The following is a 26,161-nucleotide window of genomic DNA, read 5'->3' as shown; positions in this document are numbered from 1 at the left end:
AGATCTGGTCAATGAAGCAGATGTTCCAAAGTACTCCCACAACTTTCCAATGCTTTGAAATCCCACCAAATGATTTATACAAGCCTATTTCATACTTTCTTCTATATGGCAATCAGGGTGGTTTTACATATGGTTCACAGGTGGTCTATTTTCCAAATACTTAGAGGGCCAAGAACTGCCTTTCCTAGATTGCAGCTTTAGCTTCCTTGAATATTAACACACCTTCAGGCTATTCAAATATTGACTAGCTCTGATCCTGGAACCATATCACATGCTTTATATATTAACATCATATTCAATGTAATCATTATTGCTAAAAAAAACCAGGCAGCAGTTAGTGTAGTTTGTAACAAAACATGGGCAAGAAACAAGAAGTTGATTCACCACCACCACCCCTATTTTAGCTTATTTCTGTCTTATCCAATATTTTCCTGCAATTCTTTCATAATCCAGACTACTAAAAAGAGTTCTACATAATGATACTTTTAAAGTAAGTTTGATGTCCAACAGATTTCCTACTTATTAATATGAACAGGTTCTGGCCTGTTGCTTAAAAAAATAAATTCATAAATATATCCCCAATAAAAAAGAATAGTATGTTGGTGAGGTAGCCAATCAGTGAGCGGTGGGTGGGGCTAGGATAGTGCGGACGGGCGGGGGGAGTGAGCAATGGAGTGGCTTTTGGATGGCGGGGGCGACCGAGCAAGCGACAAGGCCGGGACAGGCATTCCGGAACTTACTTCCAGGTCCACCGGTGGAACCTCCTCTCACCGGTTTGGTAGATTTGACCAACCAGTTTTACTGAACCGGTAGTAACCCACCTCTGGTGCTGTGAAGCCCTCATGATGGTTGGTAGGAACAGATTTCCAGGGCTGCACTGTCTTGGGGGTCAGCAACCTTAAACACTCAAAAGAGCCATTTGGACCTGTTTCCCACAGAAAAGAAAATACCGGGAGCCACAAAACCCTTTCTGGGCCTGACTATTTCCTGAACGGCCCCAGAACTAGCATATGTAGTTGAATTAAGTGTTCTGTTTTCTTCTGAAACTTTTCTTGGATTTATCCATGGTTGGCCTACTGGGGGTTGAAAAGCCCAATAAATCACTGGTGCTGGTGGATATCACACATTGGCGGTTGTGACACATATTTTGAGCGACAGGGAGCCGCAGCAGAGGGATGAAAGAGCCACATGAGGCTCCATAGCTGCAGGTTGCTGACCCCTGCTTTATCAGGATCCGAACTCATCAGGCTCTGAAAGGAAATTCAGAAAAATCCCAACGTCTTTGGGACATTTGTCTGGAGACTAGTATAGAACTACAGCCATTTTATACACGCAGAGTATATAACCGATGATTGAGGAGCCCAAAACAAACATACAAAGATCCCTTCACAGACATGTACACCATAAGTAAACGTTTATATCTTCCTCTCGTCCATTTCCCCACATACCAATGATCTGAGGCAGATCACTGGGTTCCTGTTGTCAATAGCAAAGAGAAGGCAGTATTAGTCTCTTCCAGGCAATAAACAAGCTGTCTTCAACAGCCACACCATAGACTTGTCACCAATGGCAGCAGGAATTGGGTGGTCCATTTCCTTATGATCCACCCACTATGGTGATCAGCTAGACAGTGGGAAAAAGATTACATCTATGGATCTCAAGCTCATACATTTTATACTTAAAGATACTTTGAGATGAAGTTGTTTTGCTCAGCCACCCCAAAGTTCCCTGGGAATAAATTCCACTGGATTCAGTATTGCTCATTTTTAAATGGACATATTTCAGACTGAGCTATCAAATCTTTGGAGATTTATAATGGAGTGGGAAGAAGAGAGATGACAGATTACTATCAACCCCCAAAATATGTCAAGTCAGAAAATGTGCTGCACAAAAAAATAAAATAAAAAAAAATACTAGAATTCTATTCCATTGACCAAGGCCGTAATACCAGAAGCTTGACACCCTGTGAAGGTTTTCCCTTCCCTCAGCTTTATATCAAAATGAGCCAGAGCAGGGTCACTTTACATTTCTCCACTCTATCTTGTTTTCTGGGCTGAGTTCATGTTTTGCTAACTGACTTTGCATACCTTCTCCAAGGTCATCTGTGCAATTCTCTACAACTACAAAATTCAATCCTGTTCCCTGTGAGTGGCATAGAAAAAAAAAACATTTCCTTCCTTTTCTTTGTAATAGTAATTCCAGTATTTACAACTATCAATATTTACAATTAAATGGCAATACATTTGAAGTCATTAAAAAAGTACATTTTTATGATGAATAGGAAGCATTCACTACTACTGTACTACAAGAAATGTTTGTGGCGACTATTGTATTAGGGGGGAAAACACTCAATCCTTTTCACAGGATGCTCTCTGATTAACTAGCAATTAATAAAAAATAGCCAAGCATTGTAACTTAAAAGAAATAACAAAATGAAACCAGCAGAAACAAAGTTCGGTATAGGAAAGAAATATAAAAGGAAGTTCAACTGTTATTCTAACAGAAGCTAGGGGTCAGGTGGGTGGCAGAAAAGGAAAAAGAAATACTTAAAAGGTGTTAGGTTAGGTTCCCCAAAGAGCATTCTAGAAATGGGAAGAAGATAATAAAGCAGAAGTTATTCTTAGTCACACCATATCTAACCTCTTGCATTTTTTTATAAGATTGGATAAATTATATATACGGTTTAAGATTTGAGTAGATTAGTCTATATTCAGTAGAGAGCTACAAATACAGATAGTCCTTGATTTACGACTACAATTGAGCCCAAAATTTCTGTTGATAAGTGAGACATTTGCTAAGTGAATTTCACTGAATTTTACCTTTCTTGCCACATTTGTTAAGTGAATCACTGCTTGTTAAATTGTTAAGTTAGTAACACAGTTGTTAAGTGAATCTGGCTTCCCCATTGACTTTGCATGTCAGAAGGTTGCAAAAGTAGATCATGTGATTCCGGGACAATGCAACCGTCATAAATATGAGTCCGTTGCTAACTTGCTCACTGACCATAGGGATGTGGCAATGGTTGTAAATGTGAAAAATTATCATAAACACTTTTTTCAGTGCTGTTGTAACTTCAAATGGTCACCAAATGAACTTTGTAAAGCAAGGACTGCCTTTATTAGATATTAATGCCTGTGGACTACTCTTTTTGCTAGTCACTATTAAAAAATATTGACATAATTATTATTAGGCTCAGTGGCTAAGACGCTGAGCTTGTCGATCAGAAGGTCGGCAGTTCGGTGGTTCAAATCCCTAGTGCTGCGTAATGGAGTGAGCTCCTGTTACTTGTCCCAGCTTCTGCCAACCTAGAAAGCACATAAAAATGCAAATAGAAAAATAGGGACAAGCTTTGGTAGGAAGGTAACTTCGGTGTTTACCCCTGTCAGCCACATGACCAGAGATATCTTTGGACAGCACTGGCTCTTCGGCTTTGAAATGGAGATGAGCACCGCCCCCTAGAGTTGGGAACAACTAGCACATATGCGAGGGGAACCTTTACCTTATTAAGGTATTGCTTGCTCTGATCCAATAATGTATTTTTTCCATGTGCTATACTGTATGTTGCTTTTCTGATGCTCTTATTGATTATATTTGGCATAATCAATTTGGGTGACACAGGGGTGCATAACTACTTGACAAAAAAAAATCCCAGAGAAGGCTAATAAATGAGCTGTATTGCGTGAAGAGGGAAGAAAGGGGGAAGATTGCAGTTGTTCCTACCGAAGCATTGCACAAAGCACCATGTATTCTCACAAACTGGGGAAGAATAAAGGATTATAAGTGCCACATTTCTGCTTATCGTGAGTATCTGATTTGGAACTTTTTGAAACCCAGTTCTCAATGTTTTTCCCAATACCGTAGATATATATCTCCTTTTGCCTTCACCAAAGACTAATGAAGATGGGACCATGCTACAACCTGGTGGTGGCAGCATTGTGTCAATGACCATGGAAGAATAAGCTTCAGATTGATGAAGGAGATGCCAAACCATCAAAAGACCCACATTTGGAAACCAGCCACTTATCTCTCATTTCATCTCACTAACTGATGTTATCAATATAATAAAATTGAGAACAGTGTCTTGCCATAAACATCATGCCCTCAAGCAAGCAATCCTCTCCATTTCGGTTCTCTGACTCAAGGAATTGTTGCCAGACAAATGTAACACAGGTCTGCGACTAAAAAGCTGTTTGATTATTTTCATCTAATTTTCATGTATTTTGGTGTGCTGAAAACAAATAAAATATTGAAAAAAATCCTAGATATCATGATTTGCCACAACATGCAAAATTGTCTTCAAATTTATCATTTTTTTATATTATGGGTTTTTAACCAAATTTAAAGTCCAAATTACTATTAATTAATTCACATAAGTGCATTTAAGATATAAAATGCCAAAAAAAACCTTAAAGGGTTTGTCCGAGTAAAAAAAATACAGCACTGTAAATCTGATGGTCAGCAATATATACATAAGCTAAGCAAGTTTTAAGTCTGTGCTTCTAATGGTAGAATGGGTTAATCTTTCCTGAAGAATCAAGTGGGAGGGAGACACAGGGCAGATAGCAGCATCTCCGGTCAGTGCAGGGGGTGTGGCCAGCACTGTGATGTCTCATGTACAGACACAGCTGCTCTCTCCTGCATGCCACACTTGTGCACAAATCATCAGGTTCTTGGTTATAGGCTGTTCACACTTTTTCATCGCAATTTATGTTAGCTCGTCATTCTTCAACCGTTATGTATGGCTCTGCGAAAGTGTATTAATTCACCAGACAGTTTCTGTTTCATCTGTGGTGAATATACAATGTTGAAGCAACATCAGAATATTACAGACTTTGCATACCTTGGACTAAAAATAGGAGATCAAGATAAAGTTTGGGTGCCTCATAAAGTGTGCAAACGGCGTGTTGAGGACCTCTGAAACTGGTTCAAGGGTAAGAAAAAATCTTTCCGTTATGGGATTCCTATGGTATGGTGAGAGCAAAAGAACCATAGTGATGACTGTTACTTTCGTTCATGTGATGTGAAAGGGTTTAATTCCAAATGGAAGCATTCCATTTCATACCCCAATCTTCACTCAGCAATTCGTCCCATCCCCCATGGCACAGATATACCAGTACCCAAGCCCCCTGCTACCTTGGAAGAGATACCTAGCTCCAATGAAGGTGAAGTCATACCTGAACCAGATGATGAATCAAGTTCTGACTTTGAAGATGATACAAGACCAAAATTGTTTTCTCAGGAGGAGATGAATGATTTGGTAAGAGACTTGAATCTTCCCAAAGATGCCACTGAATTACTCGGATCAAGGCTGAAAAGCATGAATTTATTGTTGTCAGGAGTGTCATCTTCATGGTTCAGACATCGTGAAAAGGAGTTTGTTCCTTACTTTGCCCAGGAAGACAAGTTGGTTTATTACATTGATGGGTCAATTTAAAATCCAATATGATTCAGAGCAATGGCGTCTTTTTATAGATTCTTCAAAAAGAAGTCTCAAAGCAGTTTTACTCCACAATGGTTTTTACGCTTCCATACCTGTAGGTCATTCCATACACTTGAAGGAAACCTACGAGAACTTGGAATTGGTTCTTCATAAACTTAAATATGAAGACCATGGTTGGCAAGTGTGTGGAGATTTGAAGGTCTTGTGCATGCTGCTTGGGCAACAAGCTGGGTATACCAAATACCCTTGTTTTCTGTGTCTATGAGACAGTCGAGACCAACAAAATCACTGGACCAAGAAGAGTTGGCAGCCGAGGGTACTAACAGTTGGTGAAAAAAATGTCCTCTGAGAAACTTTGGTACCTTCCCATAAAGTTCTTCTACCACCTCTCCACATAAAATTGGGATTGATGAAGCAATTCGTAAAATCACTTCCAAGAGATGGAGAATGCTTCAAATATTTGGTCACCATGTTTCCATGCCTGTCGGAGGCAAAATTGAAGGAAGGTGTGTTCGTCGGACCAGACATTAGAAGGCTTATAATTGATCAAGAGTTTGTCAATACCATGACGGATCCTCAAAAAGAAGGGTGGATTGCATTTAAAGAAGTCGTACATAAATTTTTAGGCAATAACAAAGATCTTCACTACAAAAAGATCATCGGAAGAATGCTGAAAGCATTTCAAGCTTTAGGTTGCCTGATGAGTTTGAAAGTGCATTTCCTCCGGTCCCACCTTGACTACTTTCCTGAAAATTTGGGAGCCGTGAGTGAGGAACAAGGTGAACGATTGCACCAAGACATTAAAGAGATGGAAAGGAGATACCAGGGAAAATGGAGCATTACAGTGATGGCAGACTACTGTTGGATGCTTCAGAGAGACATTCCAGATGCTACTCACAAGTGTAAATGCACCAAGAGGAGCCTCACAAGGAAGAAGAATCGAGTTTAGTGTGTGTAGGTGAGCTCATTTCAGTTCAAAAAAGGATTTTCATGAAAATATTGTAATAAAACTTTAATTTTATAAGTCTATTTCCATTTATTTTGAGGTATTGCCTTATTTAACATAGTTACCTCAATTGTCAGGTGATGTCCTATGACAATATAAAGGTCATTTTCAGATTCAGCGCACCCAAAAACAAAGATTACGTGGAATAACCAAAACAGCTCTCGAAAAAATTTTTTTTGCAGACCTGTTATAATCTGATAGGTGCAAAATGCTTTGAACACTTGAAAACAGCATGGCTGTTAGGAAAGATCTGAGTGTTAAGTCCACGGGTGCGTTTAGAGAAAACGTTCCTACACATAAGAGCAGCACAAAAACAACACTTGTCAATAAACATTTCAGAATTCTTTCTGTGGTTGGCTTGCACACCTACATTAGAGGTGAATTTCTAACCATCCTTTAGTCCAGGGGTCTCCAACCTTGGCATGTGTGGACTTCAACTCCTGGCTGAGGAATTCTGGGAGTTGAAGTCCACATGCCTTAAAGTTGCCAAGGTTGGAGATCCCTGCTTTAGTCAGTTGAAAGCTATGCTGTTATGAAACCCACTATCTCATGGCTGACCATATCCTCTTCTCTGCGACAATTTAAGGAACCTCCTTCCCAAATAGGTGACAAAGCTGAACAGATTCCATACGCCTGGAGAGTGCTGTTGGATGTTGTCAAAACAAGCATAAAAATGCAATTTTATACAGATGCAGCTAAACACAGCCTCAGGCAGTTTCATTCTATAGGATGGGGGTTGGGAGAAAGGCATCGTCATGGGGATATGTAGAAGAAGAGATTTTATCAGCATAAATGCTTTGGTTAGGCATAAATGGGGAAGGGCTTTTCAACAATTTTAAAAGCAACAAAAAATATGGCATGACTTTCTAAAACTGCACCTCACAAAAACATATGCCTTTTTCCTCACTTTTTTTCAAAAACAAAAACAGAATGAATATTCAGATGCAAATCAAATTAACCAATGAATGTGCCAAACAAGCAAGATACACATGAATGGACATGACCCATGGGTACTGCTTGCCAAAAAAAACAAACCAACCCTCTCCATAATGTAAATAGGACTTTCTCTAGTCTAGTCTAAAATAAAAGGTAAAGGTTCCCTCACACATATGTGCTAGTTGTTCCCGACTCTAGGGGGCGGTGCTCATCTCCATTTCAAAACCAAAGAGCCAGCGCTGTCTGAAGGTGTCTCCATGGTCATGTGGCCAGCTTGACTAAATGTCGAAAGCACATGGAACACTTCCCACCAAAGTGGTTCTTGTTTTTCTACTTGCATTTTACATGCTTTAGAACTGCTAGGTTGGCAGAAGCTGGGGGAAGTAACGGGAGCTCACTTGGTTACCCAGCGCTAGGGATTCAAACCGCCAAACTGCCGACCTTTCTGATTGACAAGCTCAGCGTCTTAGCTGCTGAGCTACCGCGTCCCTCAAATAAATAATTTTTTAATATTTTAAAATAAAATAAATAAAATAATAATCTAAACTAAATTTTTAAATAGTCTAAAATAAATGTGCCTAAAATTATAAGTCTCAAGCCTAAGGATGAGCTTTTATTCTTGAAGGGGGTCCCTTCAATCTTGATTCCTGGCGGGTCCCTAGTCAAGTCGCTGCATTTTTCTAGGAAAGATTTCAAAAGTAGTTTGCCATTGGCTCTTTCCTTAAGGGGCTGAAAAAAGTGACTGGCCCAAGATCACCTAGCTGACTTCATGCCTTGGGCAGAAGTAGAACCCAAATCTCCTGGTTTCTAGGCTAGTGCCTTTAACCGTTACACCAAACTTGGCTTTCAAGTTTTCTTTGGATCACGTCATTAAACATACTTAAGAGCCACTAGACTTGAGCAGTGGCGGATTAAGGCTCACAGGTGCCCCTAAGCAGTGACAAATCTTGGTGCCCCCCCCCCTGCTTTGTACATACACCACAAACTTTGTGGTGCCCTTTTAGCCTGGTGCCCTAAGCACGTGCTTAGCCTGCTTAATGGTTAATACACCACTGGACTTGAGGCTCCATAATCGAATGCTAAGTTTAGGGAAGTATTCCCACAGAACACTCCCCGTTCGGCTGCTTTGGCTAACTTTCGCTTTAATGCAGGATGCCGCTGCCCCATCAACCTCGCCTATTCCCCCCCACCCCCACCTTCCATCAACCCTGCCCATCTATCCTGGCCAGGCTTCTAAAAACAGGACCTAAGGAACCTCGGCAAGTCCCGCCCCTTCTCTTTACTTCATCTCCGCAAGGCTATGGCTCGGCCTGGAAAGCAGGGGTGGGGGGGAGAGGGAAACGGTGCTTCACTCTCACGATTCGATTGGTCAAGCGGAAGAAGGGGCGGGAAGGAAAGCCCCGATTGGCTTCGGCAGCCGAGGGAGGGGGCGGGGACCGGCGCGGTAGCCCGGCTGGGCTGCTGCATGTAGCGGCGTCCTCTTCTTCTTTTTTTTCCTCGTCTGCCTCCATGTTGAGTGGATCTCGGGGCTGGGGGAGAGAAGGTGCCTAGTTTGCTTTGGGGACTGCCGGGCTGGAGGGAGGCCGTTCCCGCGCTCTTTTAGAGCGGGACCTTGCTGCGCTCGGGTGTTTTTTGTTTTGTTTGTTTGTTGCTGGGCTGGAACGCTAGAGGAGCCTAGGCAGAATAGGTGCATGCAAAAGGCAGGGGTCGGATGGAGAGCAATGGTGCTGCCCGGAAGCGTGGGTGGTTTCGGGGCCTCGGGCGTAGGAAGGGTCTGTTTGCCGGAGTCCCAGCATGGTTGGTAATCCAGATCACCGGGCTAGCTGTAGAGACGGTGGTGGGTGGGACGTGTGGTCGATCGGACGCCCTCCTCGTTGGTGCGGGGCTCCTCTTGAGTAGAACCGGACGAGATCCGCCGAGGTGGCCGACCTGGGAGGGAGAGTTGTCAAAAGGGGTCCCGGTGCCTTTGCTTACTTGGGGTTGGTGGGGAGTTCTCTCTTTACGGAGGGCTGCGGCCGCTTTGCAATCCAAGAGAAGCGGAAATCTGGAGGAGGGCGATTGGAGAGCAAACCTGGCTCCCCGTCCTTATTGGAAGCAGACTGAGCCCTTGCAAAAACTTTTAAAAAAGAGTTTTTTTGAGGAGTAAGGGGATGCTTGTTTACAAACACCGCGATAAGGGGCAGCTGCAGCACCTAAGGGAACTGCATGTGTTGGGGAAGGAAGGTCTCCCACGCCTTCTGCATCTTAACTGAGTTTTTTTGGTATTTTGTTTTGTCTTAAAGAGGTGGTTCTGGAGTGGGCATGGTGGCCGGAGCCCCGACGGCGGCATCCTAGTGTGCCTTGGGAGATTCTGGAGGAGTTGCTTCTCTATCCTTAGCTAACCAGCTGCTGAAACCTCTTCAAAAATGGCTTGGGCTCTGAAGCTGCCCTTAGCGGATGAAGTCATCGAGTCAGGCCTAGTTCAGGATTTTGATGCCAGCCTTTCTGGCATTGGCCAAGAGCTAGGTGCTGGTGCGTACAGTATGAGGTAAGTCAAGGAGGTGCTTTTGCCTATTTTTTTTTTCCAGAGAGCTTTTAACAGATGGGGAAATGCTGCACCCAAAAAGATTGGACTAGGAATGTTCTGAGTGATGTCAGGTGGAAGAGGTGCAGTTAGAGCAAATATGCTCAAACATTCACCAATCACTACATGGTGCAAACATGGTGGAATGCCATGGGTTCTACATCCTATAACCAACTGGATCAGATACTTCACACTTGGTTATACATGTTGATGTTGATGTAGAACCAGTGGCATTCCCTGTTTGCAACATGTAGTGATTGGTGGATATGTGGAAAGTGATAGTTGCATGCCCTTTAAAATGGTGGAAGAGTTACACATTGCATTCACTGCTGTGCTTCAAAGTTGACCCTGCCAAAATGTTAGGGTTTCTTGTAATAAAGTGGTCCCCAAACTTTCCAGCTTTGTGGACTGGGGGGCAGGGGAGGAGATGTTAGAGGAAATGGTTCTGTGCAAGCGGCAGGTGTGCCTGTGTGCAGGTCCATTTGTGCGAGTGGTGGGCAAATGGGCTGTGGCTCATTACTGGACCGCGGCCTGGGGATTGGGGATCCCTGTTGTATATATAGATTTGTAATACGATATTCTAGGAGATGAAAAAATTATCATATTATATGATGAATAAACTTGGAAACTTTCGTCTTGATTCGAGTTCAGTCTCATATTTGAAGTAATTAAACACATTGGCAATTAATCTGGTTGTAAAACAAATATTTTCTCTTAATTTTGAATGGTTACCTTGTACTTCTTTTCTCAAGATATCTTATTGCACTTGTAAAATTGCATAGAACAAACTCTTGCTTCAAAGGTGTGTACTGGTGAAAGGTTTATGGAGCAAGTAACAAAGTAAACCTGCTCTTTCCTACATACTTTCATTGCATAAATAACCAAATTAAAATGCTTCGTAACTAAAGGAGTTCTTATTTAATTTAGTATATGGCTTCCTAACTTTTTTGTAAATAGAGAAAACCTGCAGGCCTGTCAGTTTGAGCAAAACTATTTAAAGAAGGGAGAGCATGTCAGCTGTTTTTTTTATTATGAAGTAATATCCACATTTAAATCTCATAAGTCGGGGTTTTTTTGTTCCCTTAATTTATATTTATAGGATTTGTTTCCACTGATAAAACAGTACCAGAATGAACTAGAACGTTAATATAAAAATGTTAACAGTAAAAAAAGAAATGAAACCATTAACTATAAATATGGGAGAAAAAACATAATAAACATTATAGTGTTAATATTGAATGATGTGCTAATTTATTGCACAGAATCCAAAGCTTAATGTCCCTTTGATTGTTGGTGTGTTGGTAATGAAACTGTTATCTGTATTAGTTGGATGCCCATATTGTGCTGAGCAATAATATAGTTTGTTTGGTTGAATAAGCCATTTATTTTAAGGTTAGTAGCAATACTGGCTTATAATTCTAAAGTCAAGAAGATGACAAACTATTATTTCAAATTTTGCTTTATTGTCCTAAAATATAATTCAATTAGTGAATGGAAATGGATGTTCCGTGTTTATTCCTAGATTTAACTGAACATGTTTGTGCCTTTTTCAAACTGTGTTTTTGCATTAGGCAAAACTTTTTATTTTAATAAATCCATTATTGTCCAACAAAAAATAAGCCACAGACTTAGAACTTTGTAAACCTGACATTCCATCTCTCAGTTTTTTGCATATCTGCAAGGTCATGTCTTAGGTTGTTGTCATTATCCACCCTGGTTGATTAGATAATTTGTGCCATGTACTTGCACTGAATCCAGGAAAAGTAAAGATTAAAGTTCCACTCACATAACCTAAAAAAAGGAGTTTCCTAAGTACTAAGGAAGGTGTAAGCATTGTGATATCTACAGCTGCCATCCTGGACTTGCATATCTGCAGTTTTACAACAGAAATCAGGCTGCTTCCAAAATACCATAAAAGTTCCTGTGTAACTGGTTTATGCCATGCGCTATATGTGATCCCGCCAAGAAGGACATAGACTTTGAAAAAGTCTGATTTTATTACAGTATATGTCCATGTAAGAATTTGCTTCTACAGGCTGGTCTTTAGATTGATAACTGTAAAAGGAAGTCTTTCAAAATATATTCCCTTGGAAAAGCTAAGCTGTTAATGGATTCAGTCTGAAGAAGGAGTATAACATTGAGAAGATCCATTTTTATTGCAACAATCATTGGATGCCTGCTTTACAAGAAAGAGAGACTCTGTGCAATGGAAAAGCAAAGATTTTTATAGGGCTTCAAGGTGGGAAGTCCAAGGATCTGACTTGCTAGCTAATTTGGAATAGCTAAGCAGATTGGTAGGGACGTGGTGGTTCAGTGGCTAAGATGCTGAGCTTGTCACTCAGAAATGTCGGCAATTCAGCAGTTTGAATCCCTAGTGCTGCATAATGGAGTGAGCTTCTGTTACTTGTCCCAGCTTTTGCCAATTAGCAGTTCGAAAGCATGTAAAAATGCAAGTAGAAAAATAGGGACCACGTTTGGTGGGAAGATAATAGCGTTCTGTGCACCTTCGGTGTTTAATCATGCCAGCCACATGACCACAGAGACATCTTCAGACAGCACTGGCTCTTTGACTTTGAAACAGAGATGGGCACCGCCCCCTAGAGTCAGGAACCACTAGCACATATGTGCGAGGGGAACTTTCATCTTTAGGCAGATTTTTGTTAGTGTATTTGGGACAAGTTTCTTTTTTGGGTTTGGCAAAATGGCCTTTCAGGAGGGCAGCAGAAGTTCATTGTGAAGGAGATGGAATTTTGAAGTCATCGGTTGATAGAAGATGGAATGATTGCTATGTTGCAGTTTCCTTATAAGAACTGCCCTTGGGCTATATATGAGCTGGTGAGGAAGCTTTTGTTCTTTATTTTGATGGGATTTCAGAGGACAGAGAGGGTTAGATTAGGTCTGATGGGATTAAGCAAAAAGATGAACTGGGGTTGATCATGATCATGTCCAACAACAGGGAAGAAATTGGTGCAACTCAGTGGGATTCAAAAATTTTTTACTATAGGTTCTGGGGACATGGCTTGGTGGGCGTGGCAGGGGAAGGATACTGTAAAATCTCCATTCCCTCCCCACTCCAGGGGAAGGTTACTGCAAAATCCCCATTCCCTCCTGATCAGCTGGGACTCAGGAGGCAGAGAATAGATGGGGGCGGGGCCAGTCACAGGTGGTATTTACTGGTTCTCCAAACTACTCAAGATTTCCACTACCGGTTCTCCAGGACTGGTCAGAACCTGCTGAATACCACCTCTGGTGCAACTTCATTTTTATTTGTTAGGTTTATTTTCTCCATACTAACTTCAAAAAGAATAGGTAGGCATCCATAGGACATGCAAACAGGTTTCTCTCTTCTATGCCAGGGGTGTCAAATTCAAGGCCCGCAGGCCAAATCTAGCCCGCCGGGTGCTTAGATCTGGTCTGCAGGGCTGCCCTGGAAACAGCAAAGGACCGACCTGTTGTGCCTCTGACAGTGAAAACAGAGCTCCTGCAGAGGTCTGCAGGATTCTCCCAGCGCCATGTGAGATGTGGGATTACTGTGGGATGACCGTGGGATTCGCCTGACCTGAACCCCATAGAGAATCTATGGGGCATTGCCAAGAGAAAGATGAGAGACATGAGACCAAACAGTGCAGAAGAGCTGAAGGCCGCTATGGAAGCATTCTGGTCTTCCATAACACTTCAGCAGTGTCACAGGCTGATAGCTTCCATGCCACGCCGCATTGAGGCAGTAATTGCTGCAAAATGAGCCCAAACCAAATACTGAGTACATATGCATGCTTATACTTTTCAGAGGTCCAATATTGTTCGATGTTTTATTGATTGCATGTAATATTCTAATTTTCTGAGATTGTGGATTTGGGCTTTTATGAACTGTAAGCCATAATCATCACAATTATGACAAATCACGGCTTGAACTATCTTGCTTTGCATGTAATGAGTCTCTCACATATTAGTTTTACGTTTTAAGTTGCATTACTGAAATAAATGAACTTTTGCACGATATTCTAATTTTTCGAGTTTCACCTGTAGTATATCAAGAAGTTGTTCATCAAATAATACAATGACCAGTGTAGGCAAATACTAAGTATACCTATAGCTGTTCAAAAAAACAAAAACTGTAATGAAAGAAATTATGAAAAACACCAGACTCACATGGGCTGATAGTTGTTCTTTGAATTCTTTCTAATACAGAGCTATCGGAATATTTGTAAATATAATAGAATCAAAGAAACAAAGTAATACCTCCAATAGAGAGGCGGGGTGGGTGGGTGAGCTTATATAGTTCTGATTTATAAAGAAGGAAATTACCCTGAGAAATCACAATCATATTCAGTAGACCAATTTTCCTGTTACATATAGTTATAAGATTAGGTTATATGTTTTTTCCTACGATGTTAACTGATAGACTGAAGAAATGTATTTCAGGCATTATGCAGACTGACTTTCGTTCCTCAAGAAAAATATAAAGGACAACAGAAGAACCGTAATCAATATTACGGAACATACGAAATAAAAAAGAAAGCTGGCCTAATTTTCTTAGATGCAGAAAAAGCCTTTAATAATTTGCCATGGCTCTTCATGCTAGCGGGTTCTGAATAAAATGGATCTCAGAGAAAATTTCAAGCTTCAGTTAAAAGTATATATTAATGGCAAAAAGCGAAGTTTGCAGCTCAGGGAGTGCCCACAGCAGATTTTTTAAGTCAGTACAGGAACAAGGCAAAGATTCTCTTCTTTTATTTTGATTAGAAATATTGGCAGAAAAAAACTAGAAATATTGGCAGAAAAACAAACAACAAATAACAAGCCTCAAAATCCACGGACAGCAATATAAGCTTAAATATTTATCTAGAGGATGTAATATTAATTCTTACAGAACCACAAATAGCAAAAAAGTGACTAATGGACATAATCCATAAATAAGGAGGATATTTGGAATATAAAATTGGTGTTCAGTAAACGAAAATAATTTAGAGATTTTTAACACAAGAAGGAATTTTCTGCAAAAAATCTGGTGGTTAGCCCATTCAGCAAAATCATTTAGTTTGCACTTAATAGGAAATAATCAAGAAACTTGTCAGAATAACTCTGTCAAATTATGGCAAAAGATTAAAAAGGATCTTGAAAGGTGGAAGAATCTAAAACTGTCTTGGTTAAGATCAATTACAATCATTCAAATGAATGTTTTACCCAAGATAAATGATCTATTTCAATTGCCCTAGTCAGAATTTCCGGGAGAACTTTGGAGGAATGGCAAGGCAATGTCAGGAAATTCATATGGAGTGGGGAAAGTTCTAAACAAAAAAATTCTGTAAGATTCTAAACCAGAGGTGTCAAAATTGTGGGCCAGATGCCTCACATGCTTTTCATGGTTGGAGACAGCTATAGAAAAAGGAAGGTAATTTCATATGTTGATACAAATAGTCCTTGATTACAACAGTTCATTTAGTGCCTCGTGGAAGTTACAACATTGCTGGAAAAAATGACATGACCATTTTTTACACTTATGACCCTCTGGTCACAAGATCAAAATTCAGATACTTCGAAACTGACTCACTTATGACTATTGCAGTGTCCTGGGGTCACGTGATCACCTTTTGTGACCTTCTGTCAAGCAAAGTCAATGGGGAAGCAGATTCACTTAACAACCATGCCACTAAACTTAACAACTGCAGTGATTCACTTAACAACTGTGGCAAGAAAGGTCGTAAAATGGGGCACTTAACTGTCTCTTAGCAACAGAAATTTTGGGCTCAGTTGTTGTCGGAAGTCAAGGGCTACCTGTATAGTCTACTTAAGATTCTATTAATTTAAAAACATAGCAAGAATTCAAAATTATGAAAAGAGCCTGAAATCTATAGTGGTGAGAGAAAGTTGTGAACTCTGCAGAACTATCTCTAATCCATAATTTAGACTGAATGAGTTGGCAACATATTAATTTAGATTCACAATACAAAATATGATACATTGAACCCCAATTGAAGAATCCCGTTTATATTTACATATTATTATATAATGTACTAACACATTACTATCATGGGACATTAGCAAAGAATAATGTTACAATGAAAGGACTTACCTTCATATATTTCATTATAATGACTTTAAAGGTAATGAATATGCATTGTCCTAAGAATAATACCATTAAAAGTGGTGGGACATTTGGGACAAGATGCATGTAGAACTTCATGGTCAAGCTCCAGAAATGCAGCTCATTGGGATAGTAAGAGGTAAGCGGTTTTGATGAAATAAGGCTTGCTATTCAGAAAATTTTGCTTCATTTCAAGGAAAAAAGCACGTACTTAGTCTGAACCTTATTTCCATGAAGTTTTATTATCTTGGAAGTAACTTTTATGTCATTCATTTTATTTTACAGCAAGTGGGATTGCTTATTGCTTTGAAACATATGTATGTCCTTCGTATTTCTTGCCCTAGCCATAATAAGTCATCTGTCTGATCTTTACTAACTTAATAATATGTTTAAAAAATAATAAGAAAAGCTTATTTTGGTGCTTCTGATAAATTATGTGAAAACATACTACATGGCTTCTCGTTTTGCATAATCATGGAAATGTTATGGTTTCTACAAATTATGTTGCTGCTGTTTGCCATGCAGAGTTGGGCTGGGAAAGGAACTATATAGAAACTGGATTTACGATTCAATCTTTTGATACCATTTACTGGTATTACCTTGATTATTGCTGACCAGATTAATTTTTAATTCACATTTTAAAGTAATTATGTATCTGGGATGAAGGAAAAAATTGAGAATAGCAAAGATTGACCTAGTAGGAGTAGTAGACATGTTTGGCCATAGCAATATAATAAAATATAAGATGTATATATTTTGTACCAATAACTTAGTTACAATTCCTAATTTATTCTTAAAAATGAAATTAAGATGTGCACCAAACAGAGCTGTAATATAGTACTGACCTCCTGCTAACATAATTATTGATGTTCATAGAAAGGCATCATTACTCTTACGATGTGGTTGATGTCCAATGTAAATTCAACTACATCCAGAAATAAGTGTCATACAGTTTACTTTATCATTTTTGTTATTGAAAGAATGGTAGGTTGTGATTATTGGATACATCATTTCATTCTTCAAGAAAATCAATATTTTTTAAAACAGCATTCCTTTTAAGATAGGAAAGTTGATGTACTTTACAAGAGATGGGGAGATACAGGCAACAGCCAAGATTCAATCCTTAAAGCTCCCTATGAAAAGGTTGAGACATGTGGTTTGTTAGTTTTGGATTAGATCAGGTGACAAGCAGCCTCACAGTTGACATTGAACCCTGTTTTGACAACTTCCAAGGTTTCTTCAAATGCACCCTCAAACTTTGATTTACGATTGTTTCAAAAAGTTGTAATATAAGGCTTAGCATAGTTAAAACTATATAAAGAAGTACTCCAGTTCCCAGAAAGAAGAGAAAGAGACTAGATTATTTGCATGATAGGGTCTTAACTAAGTATCATTGTCCTATCTGAGATGAGCTTTACTATGCTCAAAAGATTAAATATAGACTGATCACTTAACGTTGTGTGGTCCAGCCATTATGTCTTGGGGAACATATTTAGTTAATGGGTTTGCTTGTAGAGGTAATACAGTCACTGTGATTTATTTATAAACTATGAGTAAATTATGGTTTTGCCTAATGTGCCATCTCAAACTTCAAGCATCTGGGCATTTTAAACAGTAACATAGTAGATATGTATACCATTCAATCATGAGTAATGGGAAAATATGCACTTGTACATTTAATTTAGAAATTAGACCTACAAAAGTAGGTCCTACCAGAAGAATAGTAGAGGGAACTACTTTTCTTCCAGGAGATTCTGTCCCTCAAAATATTCTGCCCCAGGAATAGCATTTGAGAGAGTAACAGATTTTTATATGTTTGTATTTGGCTTGCATGGCAAAGCCCAGAAAGGAGATGTCTTGCTTTTTTGTGTCCTGAGCCAAGACTTCTTGCATGCCAGCAAGGAAAGAGAGTGTTGTTTGAGAAATAAACAGTAACTCTTAATGAAGGTTTAGATCAGTGATGGCGAACCTATGGCACGCCAGAAGTGGCATGCAAAGCCATCTCTCCAGGCATGTGAACCGTCAGCAGTTGCTCTTCCAGGTTCCGGTGCACTGGCCAGCTGGTCTTCGTGTGTGTGAGCGCCGGAAGACCAGGTGGCTGGTGCGCATGCACATGCTGGAAACCAGAAGATGATCATTCCAGTGCACGCATGTGCACTGGGCAGCTGCTTTTTCGGTTTCGGGTATGCGCATGCACACTGGCCAGCTGGTCTTCACATGTACATGTGTGCCAGAAACCAGAAGACCAGGTTGCCGTTATGCATGCATGCGCCAGAAATTGGAAGATCATCTTCCCGGAATGCACACCGGGTGGCTGATCTCCGCTTTCTGCCACACACCCGCCCCCATTTCAGCACTCAGTGCCAAAAAGGTTAGTACACTGGTTTAGATACTAGGAAGCATTAGTGTTTTGCACTAGATCCACCCAAAATTGCCTCTCCTACAAAAGTAAATAAAAATGTTTATAGGTAAGTCTTTTGTAACTTTCTACCATCATTTTTTTAGAACTTTATTGCATTTGACTCTGAGAAGGAATAAAGAGCAGAAAAAAAAGAATGTCATTAGTTTTTTTAATATTTTTACTCAACCTCATCCCTCATAGCTTCCCAGTAGGGTGGCCACCCTGTTTTTCCTGTGTGTTGATTTCTAGCTTGTGTGGGAAGTTATGCCAGAAGTTTTTACCCTAAATATGCACGTGTGCTTGCTTTTTCCCCAGTTCATTGTTTCAGTATAGCTTGATCATCCATATAAACATAAGTACTTTTGAATTCAGATTGCTCATACATGTATTTGTGAAAATGGTTCTGCTTTCTTGATCCCTTACTATTTGTAGTGGGTGCTGCAGTGGTGGGTTTCAAAAAATTTTCGAACCTACTTTGTGGGTGTGGCCTCCTTGGTGGGAGTGGCTTGCTGGCTATGTGACCTGGTAGGAGTGGCTTGTCGGCCATGTTCATTCTCTCTCTCTCTCTCTCTCTCTCTCTCTCTCTCTCTCTCTCTCTCTCTCTTTCCTTCCTTTTGTCTCTCTGTCCCTTTTTCCTTTTTTTCTTTCATCTCTCACTCTTTTTTTCTTTCTTTCTTCCTTTCTTCCTTTCTTTCTCTTTCTGTGTGTGTGTGTGTGTGTGTGTGTCAGTGGTGGGTTTCAAAAATTTTTGGAACCTCTTCTGTAGGTGTGGCCTGCTTTCTGGGTCCACTGGTGGAACCTCTTTTAACCAGTTCGGTAGATTTGACGAACGAGTTCTACTGAACTGGTGCGAACTGGTAGGAACCCACCTCTGGGGTGCTGATACTTGAAACAAATTATAGTATTATGCTGGGATTCTAAAGGCAGATGGCAGAGAAAAATTGAGATTTTTCTTTTACTATTAGTTAGGGAAATTGTGGATGGGACTGCTTCAAAGTACATTTGGAAAACAAGCACCCATAGTTACTATGGTGAAGAAATAATGAGTCTTAATAAATTCCCAGTAATCCGCATTAATTTCCTGAAGGGTAAGAAGGATTTTATATTATGTTTTTTAGCAGCATCAACATTGGGGCATCATTCTTAGGTCACACAAGTTGCTATGCCTTACTCAGAATAAAGACATAAATGTTCATCGATATGCAGCATTTAGTTGGGTCATGAAAAAACGTCTTTTGACTAATGTCTTTATCCTGAGAGATTGTCAAATCTATTGTTTATTTGAAATGAAGTCTCAACATGTCTGTAGCATTAAAATCTCATAGGTTAAAAATTAGTCCTTGTCTGAATGCATATCTCCTCTGGATTCATAGCAAAAGTGCTATGCCATTTTATAAAACCACATTGCCTTTTGTGGGGATGGTAGGTTGCCACCCTACCTACCATTGCTTCTCTTTTCTCTAAATCAGGTTCTTAACTGGGGGTGCAATATGATATTTCGGGGTGTGTGCGCCAAATTTGGATTTAGAAGTTTCAAAATTATAGTTATATGCATAGAATTATTTACTTTTGTAAGGGGTGCGAGAATATATCACAAACGTTCTAGGGGTGCAGGGTATAGAAAAAGTTGTGAACCCCATTTTTTGGGAGCCTAAGTCCAATATATGTAGAGTCCAGATACATTGGACTTAGGCTTCCAAAAATGCTGGCTAGAACTTATAGGAATTGAAAGTTGATGTAGAAGTAGTGCATCAACTTGGGGAAGAGTGGATAAGATTGCTCTCAAAGTTGTTTAAGAAACTCAAACATCTCACCAGAGGTGGGATTCACTTACCTTCCCTACTGGTTTACAAATATGAGCTTGCTCATGCGCACACTCACTTCACTTGTACATGCCTCGTCTGCACGTGTGCACCTTTTGTAGATGCGCAGTGCTGGCACATTACATTGGGGCGGGTGGGTGCAGCCTCCCTTAGCCACCGCTACCGGTTCTCCCAAAATGGAGAGAACCGGCTGAATACCAAGAGAGCCTTTTCTTTGAAGTCTAAGAAAGGTTTAGCCTTAAAATTGGATAATAATATGCTCATCCTTCAGTTTAGCAATGCTATAACAAATATAGTTTCTAGATTTCCAACTAATATTATTTTCATTTTAAAACACATATATCCTTCCCGAAAGAATTTATTTGATAGGGAAGTTGTCCATGGTAAACCTAGATATGTAACAGCATACAGTATTGTTCTCTTATTCTGCTTAAGAAATTCTTATTTTAATGTGCTAAATAATTTGTTTAATTGTCAACCAAAGAGATTTACTGTAATTTTAAAGGCTTTGGGTAAAACAAACAAAAGTAATTAGTCTGACCACACCATTTGTTTTGTAGCGATGTCCTTGCCTTGCCCATCTTTAAGCAAGAAGAATCCAGCTTGCCTACTGACAATGAGAACAAAATTCTACCCTTCCAATATGTATTGTGTGCTGCCACTTCTCCTGCTGTAAAACTTCATGATGAAACACTCACCTATCTCAATCAAGGTAAGCTACATTTCTCTTTTGTTAGAATACAAGGTGGGCAAAAGGCTGCTTTATAGTTCTGGGTTCATATCAATGTAAGCTGGCTGCTGAAACTAACATTAATAAAAATTCCAACAGGAAGGGCTAAAATTCCAACAAAAACTAACGTTAATAAAAATCCCAACAGGAAGGGCAAACGACAAACAGTAGTTTTTGTTAATCGAATTGAAATTCTTATATGCTGTTGTCTAGTAAAACTCAAAACATTTTACAGTAAAGCTTAAAAAAATAGTTGGAAATACAAGAATCCTAGGCATATTTGAAGTGATTCATGGGCTTAGAAATACCTGACAAAGCAGTGCAATTGACTAACAATGTGCACTTTATAATCTCTCAGTCAGTTTTTAGCCTTGGTTACTGTCAAATGAATCTCAACTTCGATAAACCTTAATTTATGTGGTACTTTGTGTATTCATCTAACTTTTGACACACCTCGCATATTTATGCAGCTAGTTTGAAAAAGGCTGATGATAATTCTGGTAGGTGAAAAATGTCATTGGCATATTAGCTGTATACAGACTTTATTAGAAGTGTCATTCAGTTAACATGACTTGGAACTCAGCTGCATCAATCCGTAGTATCTTGTAATTGGATCAGTGTAACTGGAGAGGTAAAAGATTAATTGACATCCCCGTTTTTACATTTCTCATAGCTGTAATACAGTTCAGTGTAACATAACTGACCACCAATATTTCAAGTCATTTCTGGTTCAATCAAGTTCAGACCTAACGAAAGGCTGATTATTCTAACAGGAGTATATAGTGATACAGATATACCTTTACACAAAATGGCCCTTTTTCATTGCTTCTTATACATTCTGAGGACAGTCAGTTGCTTACTTTTTCTTACTGACTGAGACAGCCAATCCTTTTTTGTTTAAAGCATAACTGCAAATATATTTTCTTTTTCAGGCCAGTCTTATGAAATCAGAATGCTGGATAACAGGAAAATGGGGGAATTACCTGAACTAAATGGGAAGCTTGTAAAGGTATATAATAATCTGTTTTCTCCCAAAATATGTGAGAGAAAACTTAATCAGATTTCCATAAACATGTTTTCCAGGTAATAAGTGATAGTAAATCATACAAAGTGATGCAGTCACGTACACCATTCCAACAAATCTTGGTGGTGATGTTAGAAATGGCAATTTATTGAGCAGCAAAATAAAAGATTAGTGGGTGATAAATTATGTGCGTAGGCCACCGATGAATGAGAAGCCCTTGCTATTCAAAAGCATAAATATTGCAAAGTTAATAAATAAGGCAGAGGAAATTTGTATCTCTTAAAGTGTTACATTTCACTGAATCGTCCAAAGACACATCAATTAAAAAGATTGTTAGATGATGTTGAATCAAGATTGTGAATGTGTGGCTTGCCACAGTTTAGTAATATAGTAGTATAGTAAGAGACAGTTTTTAAGAGGGATGGCAAAATAGCATAAAACACAAGTGAGACACTTTTCCCTCCACTATCTCACTATTTTTGTTTTGCATGAAGCTCGGGAAGCAGTAGAAGGTTCAGCATCAAAGTAAGATAGAAAAATAACTTCAGTTGTAAGGTTGCTTTATATTTACTCAAACATAAAGCAGGAAAATTTAGCAATGTTTAGACAGCAGAAATTGCAGGAACAAATGTTCTTTTTTATCTACTGCTGGAAGACAAACTGAAGTAATATGCAAAGTAGGGAAATCATCTCCATTGCAACCCCCATAGTTTGAGATTCAGGTTCTTTGAGCTAAAACATACCCTACCTGAAATAGCAAAAGTATTTATTTAACTAAGTAAATTTCTGACCTTTGAAGTCTTGGCGGTTAAGAATTAAAATAGATTTAAAATCAGTGTATTAAAACAGTTAAAATAGCAATGTAAATTTACCATTCTAGTAAAACTAATTCTAAGTAAAATGTGTTATAAGGGTTTTTTAAAAGCTAATGAAGTTGGTAGGTCCCTGAACCTTTGGGAAGTACACTTTAAAGAACTGAAGTGGCAGCAGAGAAGGCTTGACCCCAGCTCCTCCAAATCAGCTTGCAGCAACTACAGAGGAAGTTCAATAAAGTTACTATAGAAAAAAAATATTCCCCGGATAGCTTGTGCCTAATCTACATAAGGCTTTAAAAATAATATCCACCTCATTATATATATATATTTTTCTGGGTAGCAACAGGCAGCCAGTTCAATACTTTTCAACCCAAGTGTGATATGATCTCTGCATTTTTATTAATGCCAGCCTGGTTGGTTGTTCCATGTTATGGAATGTATAACATTAACCTGGACATTTTTCTAAGATAGAATGATATCCTGGACAAAACACACTAGCATGGAAGATACATGAATATTTACAGTGTGCTGTAAACTATTCCTTAAATATTCAGACAATCATGGCTTTGTTTTAAATTATATAAGTAACTGTCTTTTGCGCTCTGACTATAGCTTATACTTGAATATGTTTATTAATATAAAATTGGTGGACATATAAAAAGTTACTGCCATGAAAAATATTTTATTCAAAGAATCCCGTTTTGTAACTCCTTATGTAAATTAAACAGAGCCAATTTTGTTTAGTAAATAAAGGCGTCAGATTAGAAACCAAGAGATTAAGGTGCCTTAGGCCCAAAACCAGCTAGTTGACTTTGGGGTAGTCACTCTCTGTCAGCCCTAGGAAGAAGGCACTGACTAACTATTTCCAAAAATATTGTCAAGAAAACTGCAGGGATTTTGTCCAGATTGTTGCCAGGACTCAAGACTGACTTGAAGGCATACACACAAAGATTAATTAAACAATAGCTAAGATAGGTGATAACGGATGAGTACTACATGTAGCATTTTTCTTCTTGTGCGTAAGCGTACTTCACCCAAATATATTCCTATGTTACAGATAATGAGTCTGTTGCTAACAGTTGATTCTTCTAATACTGCATTTTTTAAAACATGGAAGTCTAAGCTTTTTGAATTAATCACATTTTGGGCCCTGATATAGAAAGTTGATTCATTATATCATCTACTATTGACTACTAATGATAGTTTCCCTCCTCTGAATATTGTGATAATTTCTAGCCTTTTGGCCTCTGGAGTGCTTAGAAATCATGGAAGTATTCAGTGCGTTGGGGATGCTCCCTGTAAGAATAACCTTACTGAACACCTTATTTTGTTGTCGAAGCTGGTGCTGAATTACAAGGCACATCCAAATAGATCACATGATACACATCCCTCCATGGGAATACTAAATTGTAGCAAATAATCATGAAAGTACAGGTAGCCCTTGGGTTACAATGGTGATTTGCACCAGAATTTTTTTTGCTAAGCAATGCAGTCATAAAGGCAATGTCACATGACTGCATTGCTTAGTGATGGCAATCCCGACAGTCCCAGTTACTATCATAATCATAGGACTATGAGTGTTGTCAAGCAAGAAGAGGTGGAAGTCCCAGGCATGATGATAGCTATAGGTGGGTGGGAGGGACACTGCAAGCAGGTCCTATCGAATGCAGGTGGGGATTGGGTGCTGTATGCAGCTGCTGGGGTAGCAGAGGTTGCTGTGCCAGACACCGCGGGCAAAAGGATGGCTGGAGCAGGAGTAACTTCCAACTTCCTGCTGGCTTCCCCATTGACTTTGCTTGTGTGAAGCTGATAGAACATCAGAAATGGCCTACGCGCGACCATGGTTTGTGGCAATGTTTTAATTGTCAGCCAGACACCGAGTGCCTAAATTGCTATCACATAACCGCAGGACGCTGCCTCAGCTTGAATTCCAAGGACTGATTGTAAGTCCCTCTTGTTCAGCACTGTCATAATTTTGAATGGCCAATTTTGAGTGATTGTAACCTGAGAACTACCTGTAAATTGTAATTCAAATGTCTTGGATAGAACATCCACTCAGAAGCAAAAACTTTTTACCGGTACCTGTTCATGCATTCCCTTGACTCACGTTTATAATCATATTTGAACTAGTCCTTTGAGAAATTTGGAACCTTTTCACACATTGCTCTAGTATTCTGCTTTAGAATGCAATGCTGTGTGGAAGTGAATCTTGGCTTTTATGTGTCTTTTGTTATAAATAGAAACATGAATTTGAATTGCTGATTGGTGTTAGTGTTAAGCTCAATATTTTCCATCCATATAATTCATGAATGTTATGGCAGAGAGGGCATATTTTTGGAAAACACTTCCAAGAATCATCTTGTTTTCAATCATTGATTGGTTGTCTTTTAAAACCTGCTTGCATTTCAATGTGTTAATTATGCTCAATGGGAAGTTCATTTGTTTCTTAGAGTATATTTAGAGTGGTGTTCCATGATCGGCGGCTGCAGTACACAGAGCATCAACAGTTGGAGGGCTGGAGGTGGAACAGGCCAGGGGACAGGATACTGGATATTGGTGAGTTTTTCCCCATAAATCTGAACTGCTATTATGTTACAGAATTTGGAAAGCATTTTCTTTAACAGCTTACTTTCCATTATTAAAATGGATGTGGTGGCTCAGTGGCTAAGATGCTGAGCTTGTCGATCAGAAAGGTCGGCGGTTCGAATCCCTAGCGCTGTGTAACAGAGCGAGCTCCCGTTACTCGTCCCAGCTTCTGCCAACCTAGTAGTTCGAAAGCATGTAAAAATGCAAATAGAAAAATAGGAACCATCTTTGATGGGAAGGTAACAGCTTTCCGTGCGCCTTCAGCATTTAGTCATGCTGGCTACATGACCACGGAGGCGTCTCCGGACAGCGCTGGCTCTTCAGCTTTGAAAAGGAGATGAACACCGCCCCCTAGAATCGGGAACGACTAGCACATACTTTCCATTATTGCTTTGGGAAAGTAGTTTTCCTCCTTGGTTTACATCATTTGAATCTATATTATTTTCCAATGGAAGATTTATTTTTGATTGCTTGTGTGATTTGTCCTCTTAAACAATTTTATGTCACAATCCTGTACTCTGTTCAGGCTGCATTATTGCTTGGATTGCATTGTTTAGGCCCTTGTGGCTAAAATCCTCACAGAATCAGAGATCTTTTTAGGTTTTTCTGGCTTCATATTCCTGTACGACCGAAAGTAGCTTTAAATTGGGAAAGCATATCTTATTTCATTTGTGTATTTTCCTAATTATTTAATTCCTTACCTATATAGAACAATCAGAGTGTTCTATATAAGTAGGGAATTATAGCAGCAA

General features: G+C 39.3%; 2 protein-coding genes across 3 annotated transcripts in view; both read left to right on the top strand.

Moving 5' to 3' along the window:
• Positions 1–4,267, top strand: part of POU6F1 (POU class 6 homeobox 1) — a 40,398-nt gene extending 36,131 nt beyond the window's left edge. The window contains exon 12 of one of the 2 annotated variants that reach the window (XR_015696062.1): positions 3,862–4,267. Coding sequence is in view for 1 of the 2 variants with exons in the window: in XM_087710551.1 (XP_087566677.1) it covers positions 3,862–3,895 (34 nt within the window). In the remaining variant the exon portion in view is untranslated. The remainder of the gene's footprint in view (positions 1–3,861) is intronic. The other variant, XM_087710551.1, reaches the window with a different exon arrangement.
• A 4,538-nt stretch (positions 4,268–8,805) lies between these two features.
• The window catches only part of TFCP2 (transcription factor CP2), a 45,309-nt gene continuing 27,953 nt past the window's right edge, over positions 8,806–26,161 (top strand). The window contains exons 1-5 of the mRNA XM_014071601.2: positions 8,806–8,925; positions 9,665–9,909; positions 20,815–20,966; positions 21,917–21,993; positions 25,274–25,379. Of these exons, the coding sequence (XP_013927076.1) occupies positions 9,788–9,909; positions 20,815–20,966; positions 21,917–21,993; positions 25,274–25,379 (457 nt within the window). The 5' untranslated portion in view covers positions 8,806–8,925; positions 9,665–9,787. The remainder of the gene's footprint in view (positions 8,926–9,664; positions 9,910–20,814; positions 20,967–21,916; positions 21,994–25,273; positions 25,380–26,161) is intronic.

Source organism: Thamnophis sirtalis, unplaced genomic scaffold, assembly GCF_051295495.1.
Source record: "Thamnophis sirtalis isolate CommonGarterSnake01/CBP01778 unplaced genomic scaffold, rThaSir2_p1.2 scaffold_3, whole genome shotgun sequence".
In the NCBI taxonomy this organism is placed as follows: domain Eukaryota; kingdom Metazoa; phylum Chordata; class Lepidosauria; order Squamata; family Natricidae; genus Thamnophis; species Thamnophis sirtalis.
Note: the sequence above shows the minus strand (reverse complement) of the source record. Positions and strands in the feature narration are given on the sequence as shown.